At 35.4% G+C, this 12,147-nt stretch overlaps 1 protein-coding gene across 1 annotated transcript in view; it reads left to right on the top strand.

Annotated features, from left to right (window-relative positions):
* LOC122814249 (triadin-like) overlaps positions 1-12,147 on the top strand; it is a 674,993-nt gene that overhangs the window by 315,505 nt on the left and 347,341 nt on the right. Inside the window, exon 8 of the mRNA XM_044086849.1 lies at positions 11,568-11,618. Coding sequence (XP_043942784.1) covers positions 11,568-11,618 — 51 coding nt within the window. The remainder of the gene's footprint in view (positions 1-11,567; positions 11,619-12,147) is intronic.

The following is a 12,147-nucleotide window of genomic DNA, read 5'->3' as shown; positions in this document are numbered from 1 at the left end:
TTAAGATCAAAAATAATGGAACATGGTCTACAACTGAAGTCATATTAAGTGTCTAATCATTCATAGGTTTAATGAAAAAAAAACAGATGAGAAAAACAGTGGGATTTTTGTGTACTTTTTAATTCAACAGAGAAATGTCATGATTTGATGGAGAGAAACTGGTTAGATGAGGGGAAACATGAGAAAGAATTATTTATTATTATTTGTACAGGCGAGACAGTCACAACTAGAAAAGAACGCCCACAAAGATAGTACAACCAAAACTACAAACGGAAATAAAGAATATGTTGGACAAGCAAGACATATTTATTATGAGTAAACTAATCCACACAAAGTATATCATGCTGGGACATGATTTACAGTGTGTACATCAATTAAGTATACCATGAACATGTTCCGCAAGTCTTTGCTTTGGTTCATCTATTTTCCATTTTTATACTGTGTGACTCTGAAGTCAGTTAACCACAAAATGTCTGAGGTCATTACTTAATAAGGTAGTTTAGTCAAAAGTGTATACCTGGTTAGTATTAATAATAGTAGTAACAATAATAATAATAATAATAATAATAATAATAATAATAATAATCATCATAATAATACTCAGTGTGTAACATAAGAATGCTGCAATAAGCCCCAAATTGAAAACATGTTATTTATTTATTTTTAACTGGATTAACCCCATTGAGTGTGCAGGAGGGATTTCCAAATAGCAAATCAGTATTTTTGGAACTATGCAAATCTAGGCCAGGCCTATTTTTAGAGGGTACAATGGGGGGCTGAAAATATACAGCACAGTATACAAAATAATATGAATTAAACTGCATCCACAAAAATGGGCAACACAATTATATCAAGCAATATGATACATAACAGGAGGAAGAAAATCATGGCAAAAATTAGGAGATGCAGCACCCAGAAGGGTAAAAACACTCTCATCAAACTAAACAAACAACTCAGAGGACAAATATAGTCTAACAAAGCCAAATATGAGGTAAGTTTGACCTCCCAAGCCAAGGACAACTACAAAGCATTCTTTAGCTATGTCCACAACCTCAAAGGGAATACACAATTGTGTGCAGAGCTCATTGTAAATGGAGCACCTATACTGAGCCAGAAGATAAAGCAAACCTCCTGGCTGATAAATATAGCTCAAACTTTTCTCCTCTCTCTCCCTCAACCTTCCCTCACAAAATATCATCAAATATAACTCCCCCTTCTAACACTAGGGAAGAGGACCTTAATGCCCTCTCTAAGACCAAGAACACTGCATCAATGGGCCAGACAGTATCCCAGGATGCCTTCTAAATAGCATGAAACATGACCTGTCACAGCCTCTGGAATTGCTGTTTAACTATAGCCTGCAAACAGGTTTTGTGCCTCATGAATGGACAACAGCAACAGCCATCCCTCTGCACAAACGTGGGCCATCTCCCTCAACCTTCCCTCACAAAATATCATCAAATATAACTCCCCCTTCTATCACTAGGGAAGAGGTCCTTAATGCCCTCTCTAAGACCAAGAACACTGCATCAATGGGCCAGACAGTATCCCAGGATGCCTTCTAAATAGCATGAAACATGACCTGTCAGAGCCTCTGGAATTACTGTTTAACTATAGCCTGCAAACAGGTTTCGTGCCTCATGAATGGACAACAGCAACAGTCATCCCTCTGCACAAACGTGGGCCATCTACAGACCCATAAGTCTTACTATGCAAAGCCATGGAAAGAATTATCATGGAGATGATCAATAGAGATATAGTAAATCTCCAGACACTGGACCCAACACAGTTTGGTTTTGTCAAGGGCAGATCATGCCTACTCAACTTGGTGGACTTCTTTGAGAAGGTCACCAAAGCAATGGATGAGGGCCTACCTTGACCTGGCTAAGGCATTTGACATAATACCTCACTCAGACATTGTTGACAAACTCAAGAGGTTAGGTACAAACCCATATGTCACCCAGTTGATAGCCAACTGGCTCACAGACAGGTCCCAGGAAGTTAGAAATGGGGAGGCTACCTTTACAAAGAGACCAGTCACAAGTGGAGTCCTTCAGGGATCAGTCCTTGGACCACTCCTTTTTGGAATTTACTTCTCAGAAGTCAAGGTCAATGTCAGTGGTCTCTGGCTGACTAAATCTGCAGATGATTGCAAATTAGGAGCTGTCATTGAATTTCACACTGACACAGGAGGGGCTGACACAGACAAATAACTGGTATCAGACCCATAGACTAAAACTAAATGCCAAGAAATGCATAATAGTATCCTTTGGGAAGTTATTCATCCCTGGTAACTATCATATTGACAACACACCCCTTAGAGTTGACCCAGTAGTCAGGGACTTAGTGACACAGATAGTAATCTAGCTGTTGATCATCACATGTCTACAGTGGTGAGGAAATCATTCTATGTTGTGCAACTTATAAACAAAGGTATGGCATCTAAGTCCAAGGAAGTCATTGTTCCACTGCATTTGTCATTCATCAGACCTGTCATTGAATAAATAACCAGGCATATCCAACAACTGGAACGTCCACACAGGTTCCTCACTAAAAGAATACAGGGTGCAAGTAATATGTCCCATGTCCTAAACAAAGGAATGGCATCTAAGTCCAATGAAGTCATTGTTCCAATGTATTCGTCATTCATTAAACCTATCATTGAGTACCTAACCAGGCATATCCAACAACTGGAACGCCCACACAGGTTCCTCACTAAAAAAATGCAGGGTGTAAGTAATATGTCCTATGCAATCCACCTCAAGGCTCTATCCCTGTATTCTGTCTCCTACAGGGTTTGGAGGGGAGATCTATGCCTAGCATACAGGGCATTACCAGACCCCACTCTTATGGACCTCCTACATATCCACAAAACAAACAGTTGCAAAATTGCTCATTGTAAAGACTTAAACCTTGCCTGTGATATAAATAGGACCTGCTAGAGAGATAGGTATGTATCCCAGAGACTACCCCATCTATGGAACAGGCTCCCCATCCATGTGAAGCAGAGTTCCTCCCTAACCCAATTCAAGTGTAACTTGGACAATTGGATGGGAAACCAGAAATTCATCCCTGGTTTGGCACCTATGTCTCTAATGGACACAGGTAACCTGTAAATGGTTCATCTCCCAGTCCCATGCTTGCACTTATTAAGGGTATCAGAACTTGTCAGAGATTTGGGATGCATGGCTAGGCTCAAAAATGCCCCTGTGGTCGTTAGCCTAGTAAACACCTATGAACCTATGAACCTATGAATATGAGTAAATTAGGAGCTAGGTGCCTAGACTATATATTCATATGTACATACTTAAAAGAATGTGTGATGCAGCATGCCTGACAGGCTACATCCATTCTCTGGAGACTTTATATACTGAATGAAATGCACCACTCCCATCAAAATACAACTTTGTTGGCCCTAAGATGATTATAAGCAGAGAGAAACAAAATAAGGTAAGGGTATTTTTTGCAAATGCTAGAAGTATAAATTGTAAATGCAACATCTTGCAAAATGAATATTCCTGGGGGACATTGACTACAAAAGACACCCAGATCGATAAAATTTCTACTATACCACAGATTGTGTAGAATAGCTTAAATCATTCCTTGACACTTGTGGGGCAGGTAGGAGCCTTACGCTTCATAAAGGTTAAACTAAAATATGGGCTAGAACCTTCATTGACATTCAACAATGTTACAGTTAATATGAACAAAAATGATATCAATGTTACAGCATGCAAGCGCAATCCTTCTAAGACACCTACTGCACTCATATACTTCTTGTGTAGATATTGTGCAGAAACCTAGCTTTTACAAAAATTTATAAGTAAATGTTAACTACTCAAATAAGGACTGACAAAACTACTGTTTGAATAAAATAAACATCAAAAGAGTAATCAGTTTTTTAATAAACATACCATGGAACACTCAGCAAGGAATCCAAGAAACCAACGAGAAGCAATAATATTGTAGGTAATGTATCCCTATTATAAAGTCATGCTATTCTTTCCATTTAATTGTTACTTCCTATATATAATCAGGCTATGACACATGTATTTATTGTTCTACACAAAGGGTTGCATCCACAATCAAGCATTACTCTCTAAATGTTGGGATTTAATTTTGATGAAAGTGATACACTGGCAATTTGATTGAGATGTAATTTAGCATGAATACAGCAACAATGAAGGAGGGAGTGTATAAGTTCTATAATATGATCAATAAATACATTGACAAATATTCACCAATAAGAAACAAGTATGATGGGAAACCCATAACTGAATTTCTGTGGTGAAGCTATAAAATCAGCAAACTTTACGAAAGAATCTTAAAGAAAAAAAAAATCCTTCACAAATATTAATCTGTATTGAGCTTTTGATGGGGCTATCTATCTGAATGTTAGATACACTTGATAGAATAATCTGGATTGAACAAAAGTCAAAAGAACTGTATATAGTTATGAAAGTATGTAATATGAACTATGAAAGAAAACCTCATTATCAAAGAAATGATACTTCTTTCAACTTTATCTGAAAATATAATGCACAAAGGATTACATACACACTGAACGATATCTTAATATTTTTGAGACAACAAAAAAGAAAGAAAATAGAGATCAATCTTTAGATATATACCATCTGTCAAAAAATGTTGAAATGACCTTGAATAAAATGTTGATAACTAGCTCAATGGCCTCTAATAATGTGCAAATAAAAATTTGATCATTATTTTAGCAAATTACTGAATACTGCATACAGACTGGAGCACAGCTTTTAGCATTCACATTTTCTTTTCAAAATTGGGGAGGTTAATCCAGATCTAAATAGCTATGGCTTCTTCAGATTATCAAGCAAGTGATGTAAGGAAAAAGGTGATCTGGAATCTGTTACAGAGAGAAGATAGAAACTTCTTACTCCTAGCTCATTATAAGTAGGGGATAAAAAAGGGGTGATTTTACTTTATATTCCTTAAAATGGTAACTGCTGCTGTAGATTGAGGTTTAGCAGTTTACACAGCATAACTGAATCTAGCAAAAGTAATTAATAAGATCCTATAAGCAGAGCTACTGTATAAGCCAAAAGAGTTAAAACATAATTACCATTGAGTTAACCGTATGAAAAGCTAGGTAATCAATCGATGCAGAGTGAAGTCAAGGCGGTGGTTAACTTAATAATCAGTAGGCTCATGGTTTGGCCATTTATTATTGAAAATCTTCTATTTTGATGTACATATAGGTAATCCCCAGTGAGCAAAAAAATATGACTCCAGTTTAGAAGCAGTTCTGTCTCAGATTCAACACTGCAGCAGTATATCTTCATAAGAAATATTTAGGGAATGATAATGGATAAATACATAGAAAAAAATATCTTAGAATTGTGAGAACAGCTTCAAAAGTAAAAGAGCTGTTCCATTAAGATATTGTCAGGGTATAACAGTGGGACCAATATGCATTAAATTATCTTACACTGTGTTAGTAGCTACAAATATCAAAGGAGCTGTTCCATTATGAAGAAAAGTAAGTGCCATCTTTATATTATTGCATTTAAAATAATAAAAACTTCAGTTATACAGCAACATCAGGAAAAAGTTAATATAACACTATATATATATATATATATATACATATATATATATATATATATATATATATATATATATATGGGTCGAGTTCACATGGTCGACATTTCAGAATGTCGAAGACCATATGGCCGAGACCATATAATCGACATTCAAAATGTCGACCATGTAATAAAAAAAAGAAAAAAAAACACAGAAATAACTTACCTTCACTCTGCTAGCAGGGGGCCTACTCCCCCATGCACCCCCACATGGGGGGCTCTGCCTCTCATACCACCTGGAACTTAAATATACCATGTTAAGTAGACCCATATATATGAAACATCGTTATATTTCTTGCTCTGGAGATAACTAGTAGCTACATTTTTATTTTAAAATGAAGGTTTTACAAATGTTGAAATTTGTACTTTTTTACTCTGAAGATAACTGATAGCAAAACTTTTATTTAAAATGGAATATTCTGCAAATGTAGTTTACAAATTACTAATGGCCATTCCTGACCTCATTTTGGCAGTACCTACAAATATCAATACCTCTGTATCCTTACTAGATTTACTTATAAAACTCCACAAACAAAATACCTGGATGCAACACAAAAAGACAGCAGCCTTTCGGAAGTGTACATGTCTGTTTACTCTTACCAAATCTACATTTTATGACATCATTTTAAAATGACAAGTATGTCACTTTTTAAGAAGTAGCATTTTAATATAATATATTATAAGAACATAGCACTGATATGATTTTGATATTTAATGAATTAGTCAGCAGGAACACATGCTATAGTTTATTTTTATTGTGAACCAAACTGCAAGAAGCAAATCACCCTAGTAAGTCAGTGTGACTACTATTGGCACATATAAATATAAGACTATTTTTTGTTTTAGAGGAGTTATTACATATCTGTAAAACAGTGATTTTCTTAAAACAAGTCTCAGAAAAAACATGGCATTTCATCACTATGTGACATAGGCAGTTGATTCATATAATATATGACACTGCATCTGTTTATTCAATTATTTATTTGTTGATTGGTTGATTGATTGATAGATTGAGAAGGATAAGCATAAATCCATTGACAAAAGCATAATTTCTCAGAATGAATATATAAGAATTGTACTTCTGTTTTCAGTCACAACTTTTCTTTTACTTTTTCTGGGAAGCAATTGAGTTTTTAAATACACAGCAAAACAACCATGTGAGCTAGAAAAGATAAGCTTTTAACAAGAAAACTTTTGAAAGGGACATTGCAAACCCAGCTAATTAAAGTGTTTAAAAGCATGAAATATTGCATCTGCTAATCATATTAAATATGCAAGGAATATTCTGACCAACTTTTCTTGTAAGAAAGTAAATGGACTAGCATGTAAATTAACTTGCTGACATCAAGCAGTACTGTATGATTATTTTTTTATGTAATGCCAATTGAATATACATATATCATGGAGGTGTACTGAATTCCATACCCTGAGCGGACATCATATATCCTCCAAAGGAAGATGAATAAAATGTAATGTGATATACTGTAGCTATAAAATGCCTGCAGAAGCCAGTATTAGGTTGTTGTTGTGTCTTTCGGCTTATGCTGGTTAGGGGTCACCACAGCGGAACTCCGGTCCGCTAAAGTTTGGTAGTGGATTTTTACATGCTGAGTTACCAGCCCTGATGCACAACCTTCAATGAAGGCACGCCCATTCACGTATGCCTCCATACAGAAGATGCTCTAGCTGAGAATCGAACGGGACAACGTCTTGCTGTGAGGTGACAATGCTACCTCAGCACCACTACCGGTAACTAAATATAAAAGTCTATGTTTGTCTTTTTTGACAATTCTTTGCAAATTTTTCAAGAAATTGTAATTGGACACTCAAGCACAAAAATCACTTTGACTGCCTTTCTTTATTTTAAAGAATAATGTACTATCTATATATATATATATATATATATATATATATATATATATATATATATTTATATATCACTTTTACTAGGATCAGTAGACTTTGATTTGGTGGAGTCATCTTTCTTGGGACAACATATTACATTTTCCTTCTTTAAATATAATACCAATTCAGCACTGATTTATCCTCAGTGTGTGTTTATTTCACAACTCTGGGTATAAATCAGACACCCAGAATTAGTGGAAGTCAAGTATAGTGGGACATGCCAAGTTACAAGTGCAAAATACATACAATTCATTGCTTAGCAACAATGCAAATGTTCTGAATATCTGTGTCTTTTGGCAGTTCTTTGCAGAGCATTCTAAAAATCATACCTGGACATTTCAGTACAACATTTTCTTCACAGTGCCTTCTATCTTTAAATGGAAGATCACATTTTGGTACTGCCATTTGCATACTGCCATAATAAGTGATGAAAGTTTTACTGTCAGCATATATGAATTTTTCATCTGATACAAATCCAACTCAGCTTAGATTTATTTCTTCTATTAGAGATCCCACATTATGAGCAGATGTAATGCATATCTATACCTAAAGAAATCAGAGTATAATGTATCATGCCTGACAGAAATTGTAAATACTTGTAAAACTCTCATTTGGCAGATGTTAGTACTTATTAAAACTTTCAGGGGGTTAGTTATGCTCAGATACTGAGGTAAAAAAATACCTAAGAATAACATTAAGGCTTAAATGCTACTTAATATTACAGGGGGCCTGGGCTTATTGCAATAATTCAGTGCAAGGAACTTGGATTATGACAAAAGAAGATAACCTGTTAAAAAAATGTCCATAAATGTCTAATTATATTATAATGTCATAGTGACATATTCTGAATATATTGCCCATTTGTTACCTATATAGATGCCATATACCAATGCCTAATGGAAACCAGTGAAATAGCTTTAAAACATACAACTAGTATAGTAACTATAGTAACTGCAGATAATGTCCTATAGCACAGCTTCCTTTGACAAATCTTAAATTTTTTCAGGAAATTATACTTGAATACTCAGATAAAAAATGTCTACATCTGCTCTTTAGTATTACATTTTGTCTCAGTGCTGAAGTTCATAAAGCCGTATTTTCATGGTCAGGACATGGAGATTTGACGGTATCATATTTGCAGTGGCAAAGATATCCATTTTATGGAGAAATAGGATTTTTGTTTTACTTTGTATGCAATGCATACTTGACTTGGATATGACAACAAGTAATATATTGCATTCCTTATTATGAACAGATGTTTTTATACTACTTTTAAAAGAAGCTGAGCATAATAAATCTTGCCAGTTTGCCACTGTGAATAGCCTATACAATTCTGAATTTAATAGTTCTATCTAATATTACATATGGCAGCATCCTTGACATTTCTTAGTAAAATTTGATAGGAATTGCACTTGAGTACAGCTACAAATTCACCTAAGATTGACATTTAACCCTTAAAATAAAAATACATCTCAAACTGGATTAGGTCTGGGCATATTGCCCTATTTACTTTAAGGAATTTTGATGGTGGTATCATTCAAGTGACTTAAAAGTTCCATATTCTGGAGCAGTATATATGTGTGGCGTCTATATTAGATCAGCGAATGCTTAAAAAAGTGAATGCTGATTGATCGAACTTATGTAAGTGAAAGCTTACAATCTCGAACTGTCAGAACAGTGATTTTTTTCCTAGGGAAAAAATCGCTGATCCAAAACACATACACACAACACAAGCACACCAAACAAACAGCAATCCACACACATACACCTAAAATCTTACACCTAACCCTACACTAAACTATACACACACCACTAACTATCCACTTACCTTAACCCAAACCCTAACCTTAAGGTTCATCACTATCGCGTACTCACCTCATCCGCTCCCTAACCCTAACTCACCTAACCCACCCTAACCCTCACATCCACACAATCGCACACATACCTAACCCATGCCCTAACCCTAACTTACCTAACCCACCCTAACACTCACATCCACACAATCGCACACATACCTAACCCATGCCCTAACCCTAACTTACCTAACCCACCCTAACCCTCACATCCACACAATCGCACACATACCTAACCCATGCCCTAACCCTAACTTACCTAACCCACCCTAACCCTCACATCCACACAATCGCACACATACCTAAGCCGTGCCCTAACCCTAACTTACCTAACCCACCCTAACACTCACATCCACACAATCGCACACATACCTAAGCCGTGCCCTAACCCTAACTTACCTAACCCACCCTAACACTCACATCTACACAATCGCACACTTACCTGAACCCGACCTGTAACTTTCCACCACAGCACTGAAAATACCGAAGCAACAGAAAAGGACAACCTAATTCTTTGCCTAGGAAAAAATTCGGGTTTCTTTTGCTTCGATATTTTAAGCTTTCGCTTACATAAGTTCGATCAATCAGCGTTCGCTTTTTTAAGCATTCGCTGATCTAATATAGACCCGTGTGTGTGTGTGTGTGTGTGTGTGTGTGTGTGTGTGTGTGTGTGTGTGTGTGTGTGTGTGTGTGTGTCTGTGTGTGTGTGTCTGTGTGAGCATGTGTGTGTGTTATACAATGCCAAACTCTATACTCTGATCATGCTTGACCATTTTCAGCTTGATCAGTTATATGACATCCAATAATGGAAAGGAAGCATAATGCAGTTTGCTTGAAATGCTGCTGAAAAAAACATACAATTCCTTATATTTTATATGCACACATAAAAGTACATATGTCAGGCTATTTTGATAGTACTTAGTAAATTTACATTGACTTATTCTTAAGTACTTATGTACAGAACTTGTACAACATTACTATTTTACTCTTAAATATTTAACTGCAGGTGTATGCTGAATTTTGTCCAGTCATATTGCCATAGTTAATATAAGAGTTTATGTAGTACCTTTTAGTGAAAAGGTCCATATTCTAAAAAGATATATTAAACGTTTACTTGTGGTTTAATTCTTCTCTCATCACAGATACTTTGTAGACATATGCTTCTTTCCACCTCATAAAAAGAATTCACCTGCCTGTTAATTGAAATTGAGTGCAAGCAATATGCCAGCCTGGATAGTGAACTGACTGTATATTTAGAAATTTCAAAACTTGTCAGCAAAATGTACAAAGAAGAAACCAGTTTGCAGAATTCAGATTAACCTTTTGTTTTAAGTAAGGCTACCTGTCATTCATTAACCCACAAGGATAATGTTTAATACCAAAACTAAATCTTTAGCCATGTCCTGGGTGCAAAGGTTGACTGTTAACAGAAACATAGTACATAGACAATAATAAGTATAGTAAAAGACAGTGCATAAGATATTACAAAGCACAGCTGGTCCAAAACATAGAGCACACTTACCTTACAATGTGATACACAAGCACATCTGATATGATATACCAGGCCAAAGTACAAAGTTATACGGTGCAGAAGTCATAGTAGTGTAATTGTGGTGATTTCTACTAACATAGGTTGCAAAGTGTTCAGCAAGGAGAATGATAAACATATAAAAACATGTCAGCAGTTACTTGAAATTCTGTGGAGAAAACAGTAAGGATTAAAATGTAATTTATAGTAAGTGAAGTGCAGACAGCAAGCAACGATCTAACCTGCCAGTATGTAACTATCTAATCTGTTCAATCTACCTAGTCTTGGTTACATTATGTGAACTGCGGAGAGCAGTGACAGCATGCAATTCCTATTCATAGTACTAATATAATATTTCATATCCACTTTATTATCTACCTATCAGAACATATGCTTTATTAGATGGAAACAGTATGAAAAAGAATTAGTGTGAAAATGAGCCGGAGGAAATAATGTCCGGAAATATTTTTCTAGCACGTAAACTGCATATTTTTTTAAAGTTAGGTATTTGACACAGAAGACAACATATGACATTATGACATTATCGCATTTGAGATTCTCTTTTATTTCTGTGCTCTTCCTTAATGCTTTACTATCGCTCTTGCTGCTGGCATTCTGTGTCTTTTGTTCACTGTACTAAGACATTGATTATTTGTATCTCTACAGGTCCAGAAAAGGATAAAGTGAAAATGCCAATTACTATTCACAAAGAAAAAGGTAATAAAGTATAGAATGCAACATTGTTGGTACCATGACCAGTAATCTATTTCATCTGAGAACGTATCTTCCTCATAATAACTACACAAAGATTACTATGAAGAATGCTTATGCAGATGCCATACATTATGTTGTTTTGGGAAAAGGCAATGACCATGGGGAATTGGACTACATTTTTGCTTTAATCAATGGAGTCCCTGATCCGCACTCAGCATTTTCTATCAATTTCTCTTTACAATACAATATGGCTTCTACTTGGAGTATGTCAGAGTCTCCACTTCACTGTGATAGTCATAATTTAAGTTATTAAAATGAAATCAGTCCCAAACTTGTATTTCCTCTTAATATCAACACAATCAGAATACAAGTGTTCTGTACTTTAGATCAGAAAAATTAATTTCCTTAACAAATAGCATATGTGACATGACAAATTATTTCAGATGCAAGTTTATATGAATTAAGCCACTCTTAACTGTGTTTCTATTTTAAGTCTAAAAAATGTTGAGTATAATAATTAGTGGCCAAAGTT

Source organism: Protopterus annectens, chromosome 1.part1, assembly GCF_019279795.1.
Source record: "Protopterus annectens isolate FY-2018-M chromosome 1.part1, PAN1.0, whole genome shotgun sequence".
In the NCBI taxonomy this organism is placed as follows: domain Eukaryota; kingdom Metazoa; phylum Chordata; order Ceratodontiformes; family Protopteridae; genus Protopterus; species Protopterus annectens.
Note: the sequence above shows the minus strand (reverse complement) of the source record. Positions and strands in the feature narration are given on the sequence as shown.